The sequence below is a fragment of the Coccidioides immitis genome (genome assembly GCF_000149335.2).
Source record: "Coccidioides immitis RS genomic scaffold supercont3.3, whole genome shotgun sequence".
Classification (NCBI taxonomy): Eukaryota; Fungi; Ascomycota; class Eurotiomycetes; order Onygenales; family Onygenaceae; genus Coccidioides; species Coccidioides immitis.
In genome coordinates this window covers 913,849-937,762 of record NW_004504308.1, presented here as the reverse complement: position 1 = coordinate 937,762, position 23,914 = coordinate 913,849, and the positions used below count along the sequence as shown (strand labels likewise).

Below are 23,914 nucleotides of genomic sequence, written 5' to 3'. Positions count from 1 at the left end.
AATTTATATTTATTATTTGAACTCTTCTTATTGTTTCTGGTGAAGCTTGCATGAACATTTATAGATTAGATACTGAGCATGTTTCTTGTGCTTTGGATTCTGAATTTTGTTTATTTTCTTTTTGTAGTGGTATTTGTAGTCAAGTGGTCAAATTTCTTAATCATCACTTGATTTACTTCTCATTCTCACACATAATTCTTCATATAACTCTCATTTTTCATTCTCCAGCTGTTTTCAGTATTTCAGTTCATCTTTCAGCTGCTGGAGTAGCTTTAGATAAGCTTTCTTAACTTGTTTTTTGAATATCTTTCTGAACTGTTGTTGAAGTTCTTCTTCAGTTTGCTCTTTCTGAGTTATTGCTTAGAGATATTATTTAACTTCAGAGTTATTTTTATTTTCTTGTAAGATTGCTCTGAGTTTCTTGTCTCTTTAATCTGCTTTTTTTGCTCTGCACTGTCTTGCTTAATGTTCAGACTTGACATAATAGAAGTATAATTTCTCTTTCTTTCTCTGCTCTTTTTCTTTTTCATTGAGCATGTTAAACTTTTGTTATGTCCAGCTTCATGGGTGTGTTTTTGTAAGAGTCTGATTGTATGTGTTTGCTCCACTCTTAACTTCTAGTGTGATTCAATAAACTAGGTTGCTTTCATGGCACTTTTTCTTGCTTTTCTATCTTTTGTTTGTAAAGTTGGTTTTCAATCCTGACTGTCACTTCAATTATCTTGATCAGAATGCATGGTTGTTTCTTCAATTGCACTATTTTATCTTTAATCTTATTAAATAGTTCTTGATAGTAGATGTTAGCTAAGGCTTCATCATCCCAATCAGTATTGACACAGATTTGCTGGAATCTTATAGCATATTCTTGTGATGATATCTTTTATTATATGTAGTGTAACTGCTGGGCTGCTGTATTTTGTTTCTTGACTTCTCTGAAAGTGGTTTTCAATATCTGAATAAAGATGTTGTAGCTGTTAATAATCTTTAGCATGTTGTTATTCTGATTAACTTTGTCTTTTTTGTAATAATTCTGCAAGTAAGCATTGAACTAATCAAATGCTGCTCTGTGAAAATATAATACTGTTATTATTATCTTGTTCTTATTGTTACTGAGTTCTTTGCCTTTTATATTTATGTAGATGCACAGTTGTTTCAAGAAAGCTTGTAATTTTTCTTGTTCATTCTTGAAGAATTCTGGTAGATTGACTTTGGCTTTATCTTTCTTTTTCTGTTGTCCAGTGGATGGAATAGCCATGATCTGGGTCTCAAGCTGCTTGTTATGATCTTTTAATTCATGATTCTGCTCTCCAAGTCTCTTGATAATCTGTTTGAGCTGCAAGATTCTATTTATAAGATCTTGAGTGTTGATGGCTGATGCTTTGAATGCAGACATGGTTTCTATACTTTATTAGATCTTGATGTGGGGTGGAGATTGTATCTTTATGCTTGACATGACACAGAAAGTTCTTTCTTTGTATGTAATCTCTGGAGTCTCAGGTGTATTCTCTTCTGAGTCAGGGATGCTCAATATGTTGTGTTTAGATTTTGTATGACTGGGAACCTCCCTGGGTTTTTTGGGGTCTTGAGAGTATCAAAGAACTCAAAGAGAATAACAACAGATTGAAGATAGTGATCAATAATCCAATAATGCTCTGGTTGAGTGAGCAGTCTTGCTCTGATGACAAAGAGTTTCTGTACAGGTATACCAGAGTCAGGGCAAGGCTATTATGCCTTCTCAAGAGTAGTGGGATCAGATACAATCATACAGTATTACAAGACTTCAATGGTATGAAAAGTAATCAAGATATGAAAGTATCTGATTCAAGGTATCTGTAAGATAGATAAGAAGATTGATCATGATGAACAAGTCCATCAGATCTCTGGTAATGAGCATTCTTATATACATGATGCTCTTCTGGTAATACTCATGATACTTTCTTCCAGATTGCTTATGTTATAGTATCATAATACATGATAATCTCTTTCTTATATCTTATCTTGCTTATATCACTTCCTGATCATGTGACTTCCTGTCTTAAGATTTCTCCACAATGATCTGTGATTCCATCTTGCCAGGTCTCATCCAATCATCCTGTGTTCTTGGCTGCTGTGCCACAAGTTTCATAGCAAATCTGAAGGAAGAATATCTTTGAAAAAAAAAAAGACATGTCTGCAAAAGAATCTAGCAGACATATGTGAATAAAATAAGATATGCAGGCTGCAGAAGCAGATAGAATACAAACAGAGAATAGTGAATGATGATTTCTCTTTAGAGTTCCCCTTACACGCACAACTGATAGAGAAGTCAGATAATTTTGATGATGTGAAGCTTCTAAAAGCATCTTACTACCATGGCAAATTACTTAATAAGTGCAAATTGTGATTAGCTTTAATAAGACAGCAGTTTTGTCTGAGAAAATCATTATAAAAAGCACCAGATGTAGTCAGAATTAATTGGGTGTCCAGTTATTTTTGTGACAAACCCCAGATGTATTAACAGATGTTGAGAATAGAGAGAGAACAACTACCCATATCATGAAATAAATTCAAGATGTGGTGTAAGAACAACATTAAATCTGAGATAACTTGTAGTTGAGGCATGATGCAGCATTATCATAACACTGTCCAACAAGAGAACTAATTTATACTCTTGTTTTTTACATATCTTGCTGAACTCAAACAGAATCTGAATAGTCTAGCAGATGAATTCTTTTGTGTACTCTTTCTACAGACAAAGCTCAGACCAATCATCCAGACTGAACTGAATAACCTGCAACACCAACTAAAAATAATTGCAGAATTACAAGAACAAGCGATGCTTATTGAGTTCATTCTAGAAAAGAAGAAGCAAAGTCAGTGGGACAAGAACCAAAATAAGAAGAAATGAAAAATCTCAACCTCTCAAGAGAAAGGTGCATTCTAACAAGACAATAAAGAAGGTTATCTATAAATAAAGAAGATGCTGATGAAACCACTTCCAAAAATATTGGAAGAGAAACACAAATAATGAATGAACAAAGAACTCTGCCTAAATATGAGGATTATACATGTGAATCAGCATGACAATAAATCTCTAGAAGAAATATACATGGAAAAGAGTACACAAGATAAAAGATCTGTATTCTGGCAACTATATACAACTTGTAAACAAGATTGCCACTAGCTCTCAGCAAGAAGTTTATACAGTGACAGTCTTTTATGTGTGCTTATAAGCATGTGACTTAGTGTCTTGCAAGAACACATGCAACTTTCAGCAGCTTGCAAGCTGAGGTCTCTGATCTTTACAAATGCTATTTATCTGTGTAAGAGGTTTACAGTAAATTCTTACAAATTCCCTTCTCTTATAAGTCTTGGTCTCTCAAGGTAGCTATTTCATTAAAAATCTTCATAAGTAGAAAAACAAAAAATCTCTTGGGAAAAATAAAAATTTCTTTATAAGAAAAAGAGTACAGTCTCACTAGAGATGTGATATTAACACAACTCTAATAATACAACAGAACCTAATAATACAACAATGTGTAGAGAGTCTCTATTATTCTTGCTAGCTCTGTGTCACTATTAGATAATAAACACTAGCTTAAGAGAGAGCTTTCTCTTGCTTTCTCTTTCTCTTCTTTTCTTCTCTTTCTTCTCTAGTCTATATCACTATTATCAAGATAAGTGAACTCTTCAAGCACTGCTTCATGTGGAAGACACACTTGTGGGAGATCTCTGATATTCTGAAAGAAAAATGACTTCACTTTGATGTTTTATATGATTGGCTGAAAGATCACAAGCTGGTGAGTTCACCTCTGGTTATGTCTTTGCTTTGTGTGGTCATTAGGTTTTATCTTCACATGGGGTTTGGTTTGTGGAGAGACTGATGCTTGCTAGCAGTTGCTGCTGGTGTGCAGTCTCCTCCCCCTTTCTCTTGTGACTTGTCTCTGCTTTTCTCTCTTGAGATAACCCCCACCCCTTCTTTTGTAGATGAGATTGGGCCTTTGATGAGTAGTTACAAGAAGTTTGAGAAGTGTTTGTAACTGATAGTTCTAGAGTGTTGTTGTTTTCTCTTTCTTCTCTCCATCAGTTATCACTATCTCTCCAGCACTAGCTCAAGCTGTAAGTGCTTCTTACAAGCTGACATTAATTTATATGCTGATGAAGTTAGGGTTCTGCTGCTCTGTCTCTTCTCTCTGTAGTTGTTGTTCTGACCCTGACTGAAAATATGAGTATTCTCTATCACATTTCAGTTTGTGGCTAATCTTCTTTAGATTGTTGTTGTTGTTCTCTCTGCACCAGCAGGGTTTATGAATACCATGATTCTGTAAAGTGCTTGAGACTGCCCAGCACTCTCTCTGTGAGACTGACAATGATGGTTCCAGACCATCTTCACTCAAATACCATCAGCTGCTACTTTTACTGGTGTATTGTGGGCCAATTCAGTGATTCTTTCAGATCTCCCCTCTCATACAGAGACACAAGCTTTGTCTGTCTGCAAAAGAGCATGGTGTTGTGAGTCTATTCAAAAATCTGTACTTATTGCTGGTTTAAATAATTTAAACTAGTTAACTGTGCATACTCAGCTCTGTAAGAGAATTCTTGTGACTTGAGCTGAGATCTAGCTACTATCTGAACAGAAGTACTCTGTCTGCAAGAGAGCTTAGTAAGATTATAGTAATATAATCTTTGCAGAGTGCATCTCTGCAGACTTGAATCAAAAATATAATAACTGTCTATACTGTAGATATCTTGCTTGCTCTTTTCAGCAGTGAGATTATGAATTATTGTTACAGATCTTTACAGAAGAAGCTGAAGACTCTAATTATATAATCTTAGTTTAGTTTTTTCTTCTTTTGTTTTGAAATCAATTGAATTCAGTTCAGTTTGACTATATTTTTTCTCTTTCTAATCCATTTTCTAGTTCTACTATCTCCATCCATCTCTTTTGTGAACCAGGCTTGTCCAGGTTCCTACTATGGAATTGTTGGAGTAGCTTTCTCAGTAGACAGATATTACTTGCAAAAATGCATATCTTGTTCTTCTTATTATTATATTCTTCCCAATGTACTCTGTACCACAGCTTGTAACCCTCTCTTTTTAAGTTAATTATCTTATGAACCTGGTACTTCTTTTCATTCTTGTCTGTCTTGTAAACTTCATGATGAGATAAGCTATTAATTTCTTTGTGGGTCTTGTGTTTGCAGAGCAAAGATATATAAAAGATATCATGGGTTTGCAGACCTGGAGGCAGTTCCAGTCTGTAGACTCACAAGCCTATCTTCTTCATAATTCTATAAGATTCATGCCTCAACAAATTCAGTTTTTTGTTAGACTGTGTGGTCTTGATATTGCAAAGATCAAGCCATATCTTGTCTCTTATCTGAAAGATCTTTACAGTGTACTTCTGGTTATAGTATTTCTTCTGATAGACTTGTGTTTTTGCAAGCAATTTCTTAATCTCTTTGTGGAGCAATCTTATTGTCTCCACCTGATCCCTTGAATTCTTACACACATAGCCATACTCATTAGAGTCCAAAAATTCTGTTTGTGGATTCAGCTTATATGTCAGCTGGAAAGATAATTTCTGTGTGGAAGTCTGTTGTGAGTTATTGTATGCAAACTCAGTCATTGGCAATCACATCACCCAGTCATCTTAATCATAATTAATATAGCTTTGCAGATACTACTCCAGCACACTATTCAGTCTCTTAGTCTGACTATCAGTTTGCAGGTGGAATGCTGTGCTTATTGCTCTTGTGATCTTCAAGATATAAATCAAATTACCCCAAAATTCACTTGTGAACAGAGATTCTCAATCTGTTACTATGCTTGTAGATAATCCATGCAATTTCACTATCTCACAAATAAAGAGATGGGCCAATTTCTCTGATGTCAGCTTCTTTGTTGTAGGGATAAAGTGAATCATCTTTGTGAATCAGTCTACTATAATCAGAATACAGTCAAACTATATCTTTTCAAAATTCAGGCTTGTGGGGAGATCTGTAATAACATCCATACTAATGAATTCCCAAGAGTAATTTGGGATTGGTAAGAGTGATAGTTCTTTTTGAAACTTTCTGTAAACTCTTCTTGAGCTCTGGCAGATTCTACAGGCTTTGCAACACTCCTTCACTAGCTCTCTCATTCTTGGCCAAAAGTATTTGTAAGTTATAAGCTTGTATGTTCTTGCTGTAGCAAAATGCACTGCAAGAAGTAGATTATGATAATGTCTAATCAGTTGTATTTGCAGAGCCTTATTCTGAGAAATGTACATATAACTATCTCTATAGAGAATATCTTTCTTCTCTTTCCACATTGTGAATTTCTTTGTGCCCACTTTAATGTCTTTGCAGATCTCAGCTGCATAGTCATCATTTTGTAGTAGATTTGACAGTGATGCTAACAGATTAGAGCTGCCCTTTTCATAAGAATTCTTCTTGTGAATCAGGTCTTTAGTCTTCTGGACCTGTATTATGATCTTCTTCACTTTGCACACATCTCTCAAGATAATCTTTGTGAGTAGTTTCTTGATCTTAATCTGAAGCTTTATAGAGATGAGTTGTGCATTCTTATCTTCTTCCTCCCCTCTCTGGTTGAAAGAAACTTAAGCTGTTAATTTCAATTTTTCTGTGATTTCTTGCTTTTTTGTAAGCATTACTCTTAGTTGATTTGCAGTCTTGTGATTCTTCTTATTATCTAGACCAGTCTTCTTAGTATAGTCAGGTCTTTGTGAGAGTTCATCTGCTGGGTTCTTAGTTTCTTTCACATGGTTAACTATGAACTAAAAAACTGTCAGTCTTTATATCCAGCAGACCTGTCTTCACAAGAGATCTTGAGCAGTCTGAAAGTAGCACAAGCTATCATAATCTGTAAGAACTTGAACTGATGTTTGCAAGTCTTTCAACCAGCAGTGTTAATATCTAAATAACTCTATAATTGTGAGCAGTTTCTGATTATGAATGTTGTAGTTCATCTCTGTAGGTTGCATCTTCTGCAAATAAAATCCAACTGGAACCCAGATGCTATTCTTTGCCAGCTGTGATAGAATACCACACACTGTGAAGCCAGATGCATCTGTTTCCAATCTGGTCTTCCATTTTATGTCAAAATAGTGAAGCATAACAGCTTCTGTAAATACTCTTTTCAGACTTATGAAGACTTCACAATCTTTCTTAGTCATGAAAGTGTTGACTTCTCTTCTCATCTCTCTTTGTATATGTCTGCTTAGCTTTGCTTCTCCTCTTTTTAGAAGAGCAGTCAGGCTGTGAGCTATCTTAGAGAATCTTGGGATAAAGTGTCTGTAAAAGTTTGTGAATTCTAAGAAGATCTGGATCTCTTTCTTACTGATTGGCTCTGGCCATTTAAGAATAGTGTTCACATGGCTTTTCTCCATAAGAACACCCTCTAGTGTTATGATATACCCAAGATAGTCAATCTTGTGGGCATTGAACTTGCACTTTACCAGCTTGTAATAAAGATCTGTATTTTTGAGTATCTTAAGTATTAATTTCACATGCTTCTCATGGTTCTTCTTGTGAGCTGAGTACACAACAACATTATCAAGATAGACCATCACAAACACATTCAGATATTCACTAAGTGCTTTATAATATATGATTGGAAAGCTGCTGGTGCATTTGTGAGTTTAAAGAGCACTATCAAGTACTTAAATAGCTTCTGTGGAGTCTGAAATGCAGTCTTCCACTCATTCTCTTCACAAATTCTCAGTCTATGGTAGGTGTTCTTGACATCCAACTGAGTGAATATTGCAGCTCCTGTGAGCTTATACAATATATCTTCAATCAGTAGTAGGGGATATCTATTCTTAACTATTTTTGAATTCAGGTTGTGATAGTCTACACACATTCTTAGTCCATCATCTTTTTTAAATGCAAACAGAATAGGTGCTCCTGCAGATAACTTGAAAGATCAGATGAACTCATGAATTAGAGCACTGCTCAGATATTTATAAAGAGTCTCTTGCTCAGCTTATGAAAATCTGTATGTTCTTTCAAATTCTGACTGCTTTTCTGATTCAAGGTCTATGGCCAAATCATCTTCACAGTGTGGTGGCAGCTCTCAAGTTCTCTTATTGCTAAACACTTCTGTAAGTTCACAGTAGACTTTCAGTATCTGGAGATCTAGGTCCACTGTCACCATCTGTTCTGATTTACAGAGAGTTATCATATAAATGAGCTTCCCTTCTTTCACAAGCTCTGAGAGATTAACTGGTTTAATCTTTGCAAGCAGATTACAACACACAGTTTGAAACTCTAGTCTTAGTTTCTTGAAACATATCTTGAGATTGTGTTGTTGCAGCCAGCTCAAACTTACTAGTATTTCATCTCTTATGTTTATAATTATCACTTGTTTATAGAACAACTGCCAGTTTCCCTGAGAGTCACAGACTTTAAAAAATATATTTGCAATTCCTTCTGCAAGAGTGATATTTTTATGATCTATAGCAGTTTTGATCTCTATAGGTATCTTGTGCATCTCTAGGTCTAGCTTTGCAGCTAATTGTGAACTGATCACTAGAGATTGACAGCCTGAATCTATTAGTGCTGACCAGATAATACTTCTGTCAGTTAAACTTTACACACCTAGAACAATAGAGAGAAGAGCAAGAAGACTGTTCTTGAACAACTTCATTATATTGATTCTATCTACTTGCAGCCCTCTAACTTTCTATTTGCTACTCTTCTTCTTCTTGAGACAGTTTTTTGTGAGATGATTCTTTTGGCCACACTCAAAGCATCTTCTATTCTTTTTCAAGACTTTGTGATTCTTAGTAAGATTCTTCCCCATCTTCTGAGCAGGCCTCTGGGGTTGGCTCCTCTTATCTATTTATGATCTTAAGTTATTGATCTTCATATCTCCACAAGCACTTCCAACTGAATTAGTAGACTTTATGTGTGAGGCATTCTTCACATAGACTACTGACACACTTGGTTGGAGCTGGGTGGCCAGTGCTATATCATTAATGTTATCTGGTATCTTCAGCTGTTCATCCAGTTTGATTCACATAGGCTTATCCAAGCCCCATATAAACAGATTCTTCTTTATTTTTACAGAATCTTCAAATTCTTTGCCAATCTCTGTTATGAGCTCTAGGAATTATTAGTGATAGATATAATCAGTTTCATTCAAACTTTTGTGAAGACCAAAGATTGCTTGTCAAGAGTTTTATGTGTAGTTTGCTGGATCTTCTAGCCTTGTGTGTAGAAATTCTTTAAGGCCAGTCCAGTTGTTTTTTGATGGATTGTCTTTGTAGTGGGCCTCTCAAAGGTCTTTCTCAATATAACCAAGTCCTGTGAGAGCATATGCAAGGGTATCTTCATCATTTAGTTTGCTTGTGTTGTGAATAAATTTAATATTTGAGATGAACTGATGATATTCTGTGTAGGTTCTAGTCTGGTAGTGCTTTGTGTGTTGTGGTGATCTCAAGATTAACAGATGCTTTACAGGTGTTGGGTTGGAGATAATTATATCAAGAGATTTACTTTACAAGTACTTTTGGGTGTTCTGGAGAGTATTTAACTTCTCTTGCCATTTTACTATTTTCTTTAGTAGCTTGGTCTTCTTGTGAAGCTGTTGAATTTTGTTTTTTAGTATTGGGGTAGACTCTCTCTCTAAGTTTGTGGTGCTTTTTTCATTGACAGTTGAGAGAGATGAGATATCAAGATTGATTATCTCTTTGCAAACTTGGGTTTGTTCTTCAGATAGGCTTTTGGCTGGTATCCCAGATTTGTGAGTTTCAGGGGGTTGGCTTCTTCATGTTAATACTATTGTTGGGTGTCACCAAAGAAGAGTGGCAAAATGTGAGAATTGTATGTGTAGATCAGCATGATAATAAATCTCTAGAAGAAATATACATAAAAAAGAGTACACAAGATAAAAGATCTGTATTCTGGCAACTATGTACAACTTATAAACAAGATTGCCACTGACTTCCAGCAAGAGATTTGCACAGTGATAGTCTTTTATATGTGCTTGTGAGCATGTGACTTAGTGTCTTGTAAGGACACATGCAACTTCCAGCAGCTTGTGAGCTGAGGCCTCTGGCCTTCACAGGTGCTGTTCATCTGTGTAAGGGGTTTGTGGTGAATCCTTACACTAAAATATGGTCAACCAAGCCATAAGGCAAAGTTCTGTATGAACAGCTCCAACAAGTCCCAGCAGACAGATGAAAAGAATGAGGACCAGGTGAAGGCTAGAGCTGTAATGCTCATGCAAGACCCAGGTCAAACATTAGAAAGACAGGGTGTTAACCTAATAGAGAAGGCAAGCAGATACAGTATGTGCCTGTTGGCCACACTGACTATACTATCAGATGGTCTTACAGAGCAAGCTGCACTTTTGAACTCAGGTACCACAGTGGACAGTATCTTCTATAAACTGGCATTCTAATTAGACTGGGATCAACCAGAGACACCCATGGAAGTCATTGTGATGTTGAATGGAGCTGAGGCTGATTGGTATGGCACCTACAAGGCCCAACTCACTATAATAGACTTCATAAGAACCACAAAGATGGTAAGACATACATTCATGGTGATTGATATGGTTGATGTGAATATAGTTCTAGGCATGCTATAGTTAGAAGATTTCAATCTAGATATAGACTGGAAGAACAAGATATAGCATTACTGACTTTCAGAAAAGATGGTAGAACTTCTGAATGCAGATAGATTTCTCTAAGTGATGTGTATCAAGAATAAACTCTCTTATGCTATTTTTGTATCAGATAACAACCAAGTCCTGACAAAAGTATCTGAGTAGTTGAGAGACTATAAAGATATTTTCTCAGAAGAAAAAGCAGCAGAGTTGCTGGAATTGATGAAGATCAGTCATCTAATTATTCTTAAAGACAGCTGCAAGCCTCTGTACATGCCAATCTATAAACTATTACTTAAGCAGACAGAGATTCTACAAGAGTATATCAAGAACAAGTTATGTAAGAGTTGAATATATCTGTCATAAAGTCTGGCAGAGGCTCCAGTGTTGTTTGTATCTAAGACTGATGAAGGACTCAGGCTCTGTGTTGATTATTGTGGTCTTAACATAATCACAGTGAAGAACTGTTACCCCTTGCTGTTGATAGACAAGATGTTAAGCTGATTGGCAGGAGCATGCTACTTTTCCAAGATAGATCTATATAATGCCTACCACTAGATTAGAATTAAAGAAGAAGATGAATGGAAGACCACATTTCATATAAAGTTTGGAAGTTTTGAGTACCTTATCATGTCTTTTGGATTGTTAAATGCACCAGTAACCTTCCAGTCCTATATCAATAGAGTGCTGGCAGGCCTGATTGACATATACTGTGTAGTTTATCTAGATGATATTCTTATTTTCTCTGTCTCAGAGAGAGAGCACAAGAAACATGTTAAACAGTTATGAAATATCTAAGAGAATACTAGTTGTTTGCAAAGCTTGCTAAGTGTACTTTCAAAAGATAAATGATCTCATATCTCAGATATATCATTGATAATGAAGGTATTAAGATGGACCCAAAGCAGGTACAGATGATCATGGAGTAGCCCTTGCCACAAAGCTTCTATAATATTCAGGTATTTCTAAGTTTTGTGAACTTCTATTGGAGGTTCATACAAAAGTACTCAGTTATTGTGATGCTGTTAACAGATCTCTTGAAGAGCAGTAAAAAGAGAAGAAAGAAAGAATCTTTTCTTCTGACATTTACTGCCAGAGAAGTATTTCACAAGTTGCAGGCAGTCTTCTCCAGAGAGCCTGTCATCTGGCATTATGATCCAGAATGTAGAATATATCTGGAGATAGATGCTTTGAAACATGCTGCAGATATGTTATTGCTACATGTTATAAAACTTGTGGCACAGCAGCCAAAGACACAGAATGATTGAATGAAACCTGACAAGGCAGAGTCACAGACCATTGTGGAGAAATCTTAAGATAGGAAGTCACATGATTAAGAAGTGATACAAGCAAGACAAGATATAAGAAAGAGAGTATCACATATCATAATACTATAACACAAGCAATCTGGAAGAAAGTATTGTGAGTATCACCAGGAGAGCATCATGTATATAAGAATGCTTATTACCAGAGATTCAATGAACTTGTTCATTGTGATTAATCTTCTTACCTATCTTACAGATATCTTTAAATCAGATACCTTCATATCTTGATTACTTTCCATACTATTGAAGTCTTGTAATACTGTATAATTGTACCTGATTCTGTTACTCTTGAGAAGGCACAATAATCTTGTTCTGACTCTGATATTGTAGTGGGGATTTCGGTACCTCATTAGGACAAAGGTTGTTCTGGTCCGAGGCGCAAACCACCCCAAAGCTACTATCCTTGAGCTATATAAACCACCTGTAGCCCCTGCATCTGGCTTATTATCTTCATGCACAATGGCTCTTTTCTACACACTCATTCCTTACTACCAGTTCAGTTATTAGTTAGAGAATATGAAGATTTCTTGTTCATAAAACTTGCTACTATTTCTCATTAGAGCTGCCTGTGTTAGTATGGGGCTCTTTAGTACTATTACTCCTTGCAAGCTTAGGTGTCTGTTAGGACATATCTATCTCTACACTTACTACTTGACCATACCCTTACTATGTGGTGATTTTTCACCTTTCTTGAGCTTTCACCATATCAACCAACTCGCCTACTTTGACAAGGCATCCCATTGTACCCCGCTCCAGTAATCTTTAATATTACAACTGTAGTCTCTGTAATACATGAAGTCTTCTATAATCTGTGTTTATTATTTAAACTCTTCTTGTTGTTTCTGGTGAAGCTTGCATGAATATTTATAAGTTAGATACTGAGCATGTTTCTTGTGCTTTGGGTCCTGAATTTTATCTATTTTCTTTTTGTATTGATATTTACAGTTAAGTAGTTGAATTTCTCAATCATCACTTGGTTTACTTCTTGTTCTCACACATAATTCTTTATATAACTTCTATTTTTCATTGTCCAGCTGGTTTTGGCATTTTAGTTCATCTTTCAGTTGCTAGAGTAGCTTCAAATAAGTTTTTATAACTTGTTCTTCAAATATCTCTCTGAACTATTATTGAAGTTCTTTTTTAATTTGCTTTTTCTGAGTTGTTACTCAGAGATATTATTTAACTTCAGAGTCTTCTTTATTTTCTTTTAAGATTGCTCTGAGTTTCTTGTCTTTTTGATCTGCTTTCTTTACTCTGCACTGTCTTGCTTGATGTCCAGGCTTAGTGTAATAGAAGTATAATTTCTCTTTCTTTCTTCACTCTTTTTCTTTCTCATCATGCATGTCAACTTTTATTATGTCCAGCTCTATAGATGTGTGTTTATAAGAGTCTGGTTGTACATGTTTGCTCTGATCTTGACTTCCAGTGTGATTTAATAAACTGGATTACTTTTATAGTACTTTTTCTTGCTTTTCTATCTTTTATTTGTAGAGTCAGTTTCCAATCCTGACTGTCACTTTAATTATCTTGATCAGAGTGTGTGATTGTTTCTTCAGTTATACTATTTCATCTTTAATCTTATTAAATAGTTCTTGGTAGTAGATATCAGCTAAGACTTCATTATTCTAATCAGTATTGACACAGATTTGCTGGAATCTTATAGTATATTCTTGTGGTGATATCTTTTATTGTATGTGATGTAACTGCTGAGCTGCTGTATTTTATTTTTTAACTTCTTCAAAAGTGATTTTTAATATCTGAATAAAGATGTCATAACTGTTAATAATCTTAAGCATATCATCATTCTAATTAACTTTATCTCTTTTATAATAATTCTGCAGGTAGATATCAAATCAATTAAATACTGCTCTACAAAGATATAATACTGTCATTATTATTTTGTCTTTATTGTTGCTAAGTTCTTTGTCTTTCATATTCATATAAATACACAGTTGTCTCAAGAAAGCTTGTAATTTTTCTTGTTTACTCTTGAAGAGTTTCAGTGAATTAACTTTAGCTTTATCTTTCTTTTTCTGTTGTTCAGTGAATGGAATAACCATAATCTGAGCCTCAAGCTACTTGTTATAGTCTTTTAATTTGTGGTTCTGCTCTTCAAGTTTCTCAGTAATCTGTTTAAGCTGCAAGATTTTATTTATAAGATCTTGAGCATTGATGGCTGGTGCTTTAGATGCAGACATGATTTCTATATTTTGTTAGATCTTGATATAAAGTGAGAGTTGTATTTTTATACTTGACATAATGCAGAAAGTTCTTTCTTTGTATGTAATCTCTGAGATCTCAGATATATTCTCTTCTGAGTCAGAGATAATTAATGTGTTGTGTTGAGTTTTTGATAACTGGGAACCTTTCTGAGTTCTTTGAGATCTTGAGAGTATTAAAGAACTTAAAGAGGGCACAACAGATTGAAGATAGTAATCAATAATTCAATAGTACTTCAGTTAAGTGGGCAGTCTTGCTCTGATGACAAAGGGTTTCTGTACAGTCTTGTCAGTACATACTATAGATAGTACACAGGATTCTGGTATATAAGTTGTTGACTGATACTGTGATACATTGTTCTCAACCATCTGTAATTGTCACAACCTCCCATTATTTACTGATAATAGTAGTACATGTCATATTCATTATTGACCTGGGTGAGTACTGTGATGGTGGCACCTTGTAACTTATTGTTCCACCAGCACATTAGCTGAAGAATAACAACAAATTCAGTTGTTTCCCATTTCTTCTGAAGATTGCTGGTGGTGAACTTGTTAACTCCAGTTATTCACATATATTGGTTGAAGTCAAATGTTCTCATGTTTGTGACCAGAGGAATAATTAGCTGATATTTGAATTTGTAAATGCCTAAAGCATCTTCAGCTCTAGCTGGTCTATTTGCCAAACAGAACCAGAGATAGATGCTGTCATTGGTCTTGACTGAGCCAATGTTGTGATGATTTCTATGGATGTAAGCTAAACAGTTGAGAAGCTTCTCTCTATTAAGTATGTGAGTCTGTAAACCAAGTTTTGAAGCCATTAGTTTAGCATGGTTATAGTATAGGTAGATGTCAGCTTTCTTATCACTAAAGACCTTTTCTAACTACTTCAGGATGCAAATAAGCTCCAACTCTGAACATGTTTTAGTACTCTTTATCTTTTAGAGAAGCTGCTGTTTGAAACCACAGCAACAGCAAGTACCAGAGTGTACTGCCATAACAGATTCTTCTCATTTATGTTGGGGTATTTTCTTGTCACTTTCAGGAGGAATAACAGACTCATCTTTGTTGCCTAGGCCTTGGAGAATTTGATATGCTGACAGGACTGTAATTCTTTCACTGTGGTGCTTTGAAGCTTCTGATTGACTGGATGGATTGGCCAGCACACTAGTGAATCTAAATAGCAGCTGTGATTGGCCAGTTTCCAATCCATGTAATCTAATCAACATTGTACTATGTATAGAGACTTCCAATACATTGTGGCTATGTGGCATCAACATCCCATCCATTAGAACATCTCTTGATAATCTTGGTGACTGTGGTTCTTCTAGTAGACCTCAGGGGCTGCTTGCAGTAGGAGGGCTCCTAGTAATATTCTGAATTAAACATTGGGAGCTAGATGACTGTAGAAGAGCTAACAGCTGTAGAAGACTATAGTTTCCAATAGTAAGTTCTTATCAGTATAGAGTATCTCTTGAAGAAAGTTTGCAAGCACAATTGACTTCTTTATCAGCTGTAGTATAATCATCTGACAATATAGCTAAGCTCTGGCAATGTCCAGCTTCTGTAGCATCTAGTCTTTGGAGCACTATGCTATTAATATTGTTGGTGAACTTATCTTAATTCTTGTAGATATTTAGAGTATAATGAAGCTTTTGTGTGGCCCACAGGCTCTTTACTTTTGACTATATGGCATCAATCCTGTCTATCCTCTATGTAGTGACAAGCCTATTCTTGATCTTTTGCATATCAATGTGATATTATTTGACATCCAGAGTAATCTTTCAAGTATTATAGAAATCAGCTTCAAAATTAGCATGCATACCATATTGCCAAGCTCTGAATCTTTTAACATATTAATAGAAATGGGCCACTAAGTCAGTGACCACATCAGTCACTCACATAAGTGTGTTCATCAGCTTGACTTGCAGACCATAGTGGTAGTGTGAAGCTTGATTATTGATGTATTCTATAGCTGCTTTTAGATTATTGAAGAAATGGTCATTCAAGTTGACCCCACTGTCTCTGATAATGACCAGACCTTGATTTTTGATTGCTGGTGCTAAAGAAGGCAGGTTGCTTCATCCAGTCATTTTTAAAGAATATCAGAGATCAAAAATTTGTAAATGTCAGAATAACAGAATAGAAGGAAATGTTGAATCTGTAAAAAGAATCAAGCTTGAATGTAAAAGAAAGTAAAAGCTTCAGCAAAGAAAAATTAATCTTTAAATATCTCCAGAAAAAGTGAATGCTAAGCAAATAACAAAGAAAGAGAAACTTTCTGAAAAAGCAAGCAAAAACTTCACTTTACAGACAAATAAAAGAAACTTCCTGAATAAGCAAGCAAAAAACTTCACTTTTGCAAACAAAACACAACAAATTAAACATCTTGTGAAGGTATAACAACAGCAAAGCTCCAGTCATCTAGTATAACAGTTGGAGATTGTGTTTGCTTCATTTCTTCTTGATTATTTTTATTTTCACTCTGATCCAAGAAGCTAACATTCAAGAAACTGCTAGAGGAAATGTTAGATTAACATCTGATGGCATATCTTTGAGAGATGTTCTCCATCTCTATATTAGAATCTGCTGAGCTATTATTGAATGACTTCATTCCAGATTTCATAAAATACTTCTTTAATCTGTTTCCTGCAATAGATTCTTTGAGTTCAGTGCTGTCTAACTCTTCAAGATGATAGACACCTAGTTCTTGATTGGCAGACTTAACCCTATAGAGTCCTAGCTATTGAAAGTGCAGAATATTATTTCTAGATATATTCTGTTCTTCTTTGGTATTGTGAAGCAAGACAAGGTCTCCAGGTAGAAGAGGGTTGATCTAAATATTATGGATATCATCAAAGTATTTCTTATTTCTAGTATGCATTCAGAGTTGATGATGAGCTGCTTCCAGAACATTCTTATCTTATCTTTCAATTTGCTGTGCTTGCATCAGAAGCAGATCTTTATTTATTTAAATCTTTTGCCAGAGAATCATTTGTCAAGTAGAAATCTTGAGTTTAATTGGAAGAACTGCCTTCTGGCCCATTAGCAATCTATAAGAGGAAACATCAGTACTAGCCTTAGTTGTCATTTAATCTGTCATCAGAATCACAGGAAGATATTTAATTCAATTTCTTTCAGTGCCATTAGTAGCTTTAGCTAGCCCATCAGTCAAAGACTTATGGCCAACTTCCACCATATCATTCACAGGAGGGTTATAGAGTGAAATAACAATACATTTAATATTGAATTTCTTTAGTAAGGTCTCCACAACATTCTTATTTTCTGGTTCTCCATCCATAACAAATTTGGCAGGCAGGCCTCATCAACAGATGATATTCTCATAAAGAAATTTGGCCACAGCTTCAGCTGTTGTCTTTTTCAAGACTCTAGCTTTCATTCATCCAGTGAAGTCACATCTGGCAACAATCAAATAATTTTGTCCTTGACAGAAAGACATGTGCTTGATATTTACCCCAACTTTCTTCTAACAAATAGAGGCTCAGGTAAAATGAAGCTCTTCACTCAATCTTTGTGAATCTCTTTATTAACATTGAGAATAGTGCTTCACATAAGCAGACACATCTTTATACATTCCTGACCATCAGTATCAAGCTTGTAGAGCAAAGTATATTCTCTCTCACTCTTTATAACTAAATTCATCATGTATCATGTGTAAAATTTGTTCATACTAATCTTTGTTGTCCACAACACATCTTAGAGACACACTAGATTCCACTCATCTAAATAGCTGATCAGCCTCCACCACATATTTAATTGCTTTTCTTCAGAATCTTGTGTACTCTTTTCCTTCCATACCTAATGGTTTTGATAGGGTGGTTAGATATCATGCAATTTTCTCCAATTCTTCTGAATATGTGGAGTCCAGTATCCTAAGGTCTTCACTATCAAGAGCTCAGCCAGCTAAAACTCTTATAGAATTTATAAAGGCAAACAGATCTTCATTTTCTTCAGATTCGGACTGTTCCCTAATACCTAGTTCTTAGTAAGATAGTCTGTCAGCAGCTGTGTGTTTTGTCTCAGAAACATGTTTAACAGTAAAGTTAAAGAGACATATTCAAGCTATCTAATTGGTAACCAAAGCTCCTGGAACATCTGTAGTAGTTCTATTAAGTTGGGCAACAAGAGTTTTTGCATCAATTTTCAAAGTAAAGAGCAATCCATAGATATGATGTTGAAATTTCTTGAAGACTTTCAAAACAGCTCTGCATTCTTGTTTGCCAGCATCATATATTTTCTCTGAATTACTCCATACTCTGGATTTATATTGTGCAGAATGTCAAGCTTCTTGTTGCTTCTGAATAATGCATCCTCTCTATTCTAATTCACTGGCATCAACAGCCACAGTGATAAGCAAAGAATCCTGTTTGTAATTGATTAGAAGAATGATAGAGAATGAACATAATCTTTCTTTTAAAAGCATAAAGATGTTATTTTGCTCTTCAGTCCATGTTTATGTAACATTTTGTTGAAGCAGATAATGTAAAGATTTGATTATCTAACTATAATGCTCTATAAGTATTTGGAAATATCCAGCAAGCCCTAGAAATTCTTGTAATTCTGTAATGCTTGTAGAAGTAGGCTAATTTGCAATTTTAGTCATCTTGACCTCCTCAGATTGTTGTCTGTTATAGTCACAGACCCATTCAATGACATTAACTCCAGACATGCAGAATTAAGATTTGGTGCTGGAGATTCTGGCCCCAGAGATTTTGACAAGCAATAGAATATAGTTCAGATTCTGCAGATGATTCTAAACAAATCTTCTTATTCCTGAAAGAACTTCAGTTTTATCTTTAACACATGATTCTTTTATCTCAAGATCATTCATAAAGGCTTGAGCAATCTCTGGAAAAATCTTTTGTATTATCTTCATTATTCTGTGTTGGGCTTGAGCTGGCAAATTTGTTATCTCTTAAACTAAAGTTGTATAGTAAAAAAGCTCAATAGGAATTGCAATGGCTGTCATATCTCTGCTTTCTTCAGCTAATAGAAAATTATTGTATCCAGAGAATAAGTTACATAGACTAGCCATAACAAGTCCATTAAAGTCTTCAGTGTATTTATCAACATTAGGAGGAATAAAAGCATTCTGAATAGTAACTTTGTTGTACATATGTGCTATATTAACTAAATGATATTTGTCTTTCTGTTTCTTTGTGACCAGAAAATAGAGATTAGTATATGAACTATGGCAAGACTTCAATGTTTTAGCTTCTAACCTGTTCTGAATGATTTTAATTAGCTTATTATGTAGAGCATGAGAAATTTGGTAAGTCTTAGTCTGCCAAGTCTCATGGGGCTCTGTCTGAATAACCTGAGAAGGCAAGCATTCAGAATGAATGTCATATAGGTCTTTAAATGACCAAGTCAACATATCTTCATGTTTATAAAGGACTGATATGAAAAATTTCTTCTTCTGACTTATCAGTTTGAATCCAATTTTGAGCTTCTCAATTCTCTTATTTGTTAGCTGTTCTCCAACAGAAAAGAGCACAATTCTAGGCCTAATATAGTCATCAAATTCACAATTAAATATAATGCATTTTTTCTCAGAGTAATACTTATCCAAACAAACATCCATCTAATTATCTAGATCTTCTGGCTTGCTTTCATCAGATTTTCCAGGTGCTAATAATCTTATCTTATCAGCTTTCTGCTTATAAGCAGTGCACACTCTCCAGACCTCTGAAGAAGATGATCTGATGTCCCATCTACTATTGAAAATATCTGTCTGACACAATTTCTTTGTGACAAAATTGTGATTTTTGTTCAGAGATGTGTAAATTGGTCAAGCACTTTATAAAATAGGTTTGTAAATTAAGCTGGAATTAATATTGTGTGTGTAATGTTTGCAGTGAGCCATGATGCTATCTGGATCAGAAAGTGGAGATTGGAAAATCTGAACTTCTGATGCAAAATTATCTTTGTCTTCTGATTGGTTCATTTAATTCACCAGCACACTGGTCAATCTGATTAGACTTAGTGTGCTTTTGAATTCATCAATGCTGAAATTATGTTTTTTCTTATTGACATAAGCACCAACACTAGCAATGCTGCCAATGCTTCTGACTTTTCTATTCTTCTTAATTTCCTGACCTTCAATCTTCTCATTATTAATTCATATACTTATTGTCTTTATCACATCTTCTTCATTCCTCCCAGGCCTTGTATTTATGGGCATCCATCTGATTAAATGTCTATTAAATTGTTTAAATGATTGCTGTTCAATTTATCAGTTGCATATCTTATATTGCTTGAGTTTGGCTTAAAGTCTTTGAAAACTAGATGATGTGTTTGTTCTTTATTATAAATTTCACAGTTCACTCTGCCATCTTCTGAGATGTTGCACCCCCAACAGACAGCAAATTGCCAAAGTCTTTCAAGAATAAGTTGCTGATCCCCTCTCTTGAATATAAGAAAAGGGATATATGTAACAATATCTTTAATTTGAACAGACACTTCATTATAAAATGCATAAAAAGAAGTGACTTCTCCTGTTTAAACAACCATGGTCACTCACAGCTTATTTTTTATTGGCAATTTCAACATTTCAGTGTACTTCCAAGACAACAAATTGATTTCTGAACTAGTATTGATCAACACCATTAATTCTTGTTGATTTATAGTAACTGGTGCATATAATAAACACATTCCATATACTGTTTTGGATTTTGGCACCATGGGCTTTGAAGTAAGTCAACCAGAATTGATCTTTAGCTCAGGCTGAACTGGTTCAGAGACTCCAACTCTTGCATGGCTTTTGCTAGTACTGTTATTCCAGCCTGATCTAAAGAATGCTTGATGAAGCTTTAATGATACATCTATAAGCTTCTTGACTGACAATTTGACTTTTCCATTGAGAATTTAACCCATTAATTCATTGGCATCTGTTGAATCACAGATCTGAGAGAATAAGTAATCTGTTACAGAATATCTTGATTTTTGTTTCTCTGCAGACTTGTTCTGAATTTCAGGCTTCTTCTGATTAATTGGTTCAACATCTTTTATGACATTGTTATTAATACTAGCCTGATTATTCTGGTAAGTAATAAATTATCCAGTATACTGAGTATGGGGCATTGCAATCTTAGCTTTTTGATTGTTCTTAGCTTCTCCAACTGTTCCAATATTAACTGATGTTCTTTCTTTCAATAGTTCATATTTCTTATCTGAATCAGATTCTCCATCAGATATTAGATATGCAAGCCATTCTGCTTGGACCTTTATACTGATTGAATTTGCAGGAGGTGTCTCTTCTTGCTGATTGATCTTCTTTTTAGGGCTTGTCAACTCTGGAATTGCCCATTCATCCTCTTCCATAGACCACACAATATACATGTTCAGAATTCCAGATTTAGAAGTGACAGCTTGATAGTTTTGATTCTTAGAGCTCATGTGTAAGTTCTCTTTGTCATCAATATGGCAGTATCCATTACTCATATTGGATTGGTATTCATAACTCTGAGATTGATGATGTCCAGGTTTTCCACAGTAGAAGCATGAGAGATGTGTTAAAATTCCTCCAGTTTGAGCTTCTTCTTGTTCATGAGCACTACTATAGCTTGTCATAGGAGAGCCATTTCAAGCCAAATAGAGGTTGACTGGCAGTTAAGTATTCTCTTGTACAGTTGTAGAATTAACAGTTACATTTGTTGAATAATTTAGTATAGATTTTGGAGGTCCTTCTCTCTGCAGCATATAATACTGATTGGAATTCTCTTGTATCTGATTTGATTGTACTCTCATGGCCAATGCCAAATTTGTGAACTTGTTGGTCATCTTTTCAATAGCAGCTTCAATATTGGTGCTGTCAGAGCTCTTGGCTTTGGCTTTTGATTTGAATTCTTCAGTCTTTGCAAAACTAGCTGTTTTCTTTGGAGCTTCAACTGTAGGGAGCTTGTTAGCCCATTGATATTGCTCACCAAGCTTCTTCATTTTCTTTTGTTTCATTTCATCTTCTTTAAAGATCTTCTTATTCCCTTCATACTGGTTGATCAAATTCATGGTCACCTGAACAACTTTTCTAAAATCAATAGGTGACATATCATCTCAAAGATTGAGCTTGGCCTTGTCAATAATCTTATTTCAGAGCTTCTCAGGTAGCCCCTGAAGAAATCAAGACACCTTAGTGAATTCATCAAGTCTTCTATTTGCTTGAACTGTACTGGTGATAGTAGTGTATTCTCAAACATAGGCACAAATGTTGCCATTCCAAGCATGTGGTTTCTTTGTAATTGCCTGAAGGTAATCCTGACAGTGAATCTTGTAAGTAATGTCTTGATCATGAAATTCATAAATAATCTCTTTGGAGAATACTTTCCAATTATCTTCTTTGTAGCCTTTCAAGGTCTTCATCCATTCTCCAATCCATGTAACACAGTACCTAGCCAACCATTCAATAATGTTTTTAGGGTCAATTACCCTATGATTCTTGCACATCTGATAAAATCTTTCAATAAACAGGGTAGCATCTCTGCTGTCAAACCAAGGTGCATTTGCCATGCCAGGGGAAGGCATAGGAATGTGGGAATGAACCACAATTCTCTTGTTCTCACTCTGTAATATAGTTGCATATGATCCTGTAGTACCTTCAGCCATAGTTGATTCTGATTCTGATTTCTTGGTTTCTTGATCTTTGGTCATGTCACACAGTATGTTCTGTTTATTAGTCAATATCTTCCAAAAACCTGTTTATCAGGCTAGCTTTAGATAAGAGGCATTCAAATCTAAGCTCCCTAATCTTATTTCTAAATAAAAAAACTGATTAGTACTGTGTTCCTAGTCCATAAGATCTTACCTTGAAATAGTGTATTGCTTCATGTGTCTCACAATTTATTTTTCTCTTTCTTGGCAGTCACCAAATCACCACATCATCATCTTCAGGTCTCAGCTTGGTCACCAAATGGAGCAGGGTACAATGGGATGCCTTGTCAAAGTAGGCAAGTTGGTTGATATGGTGAGAGCTCAAGAAAGATGAAAAATCACCATATAGTAAGAGTATGGTCAAGTAGTAAGTGTAGAGATAGATATGTCCTAACAGACACCTAAGCTTGCAAGGAGTAATAGTACTAAAGAGCCCCATACTAACACAGGCAGCTCTAATGAGGAACAGTAGCAAGTTTCATAAACAAGAAATCTTCATATTCTCTAACTAATAACTGAACTGGTAGTAAGGAATGAGTGTGTAGAAAAGAGCCATGGTGCGTGAAGGTAATAAGCAAGATGCAGGGGCTACAGGTGGTTTATATAGCTCAAGAATAGTAGCTTTAGGGTGGCTTGTGCCTCAGATCAAAACAACCTTTGTCCTAATGAGGTACCAGAATCCCCACTACAACAGCTTAGCAGAACTATTACCAGAGAGCATCATATATATAAGAATGCTCATTACCAGAGATCTGATGAACTTGTTCATTATGATCAATCTTCTTATCTATCTTACAGATATTTTTGAATCAGATACTTTCATATCTTGATTACTTTCCATACTATTAAAGTCTTGTGATACTGTACAATTATACCTGATTCTGCTACCCTTGAGAAGGTATAATAGTCTTGCCCTGACTCTGATATATCTGTATGGAAACTCTTTGTTATCAGAGCAAGACTGCCTACTTAATCAGAGTATTATTGGATTATTAATTACTATCTCCAATCTGTTGTGCTCTCTTTAAGTTCTTTGACACTCTCAAGACCCTAAAGAATCCAGAGAGATTTCCAGTTGTAAAAACTGTATGCAACATATTAATCACC

At 35.2% G+C, this 23,914-nt stretch overlaps 1 protein-coding gene across 1 annotated transcript; it reads right to left on the bottom strand.

Moving 5' to 3' along the window:
• Positions 1-883: 883 nt before the first annotated feature.
• CIMG_13190 (uncharacterized protein) lies at positions 884-1,393 on the bottom strand (the record flags this gene model as incomplete). Its single annotated transcript, XM_001241409.2, has 2 exons — positions 884-1,030; positions 1,082-1,393. 2 exons carry the CDS (start codon positions 1,391-1,393, stop codon positions 884-886), a joined length of 459 nt encoding a protein of 152 aa, XP_001241410.2.
• Positions 1,394-23,914: the final 22,521 nt, after the last annotated feature.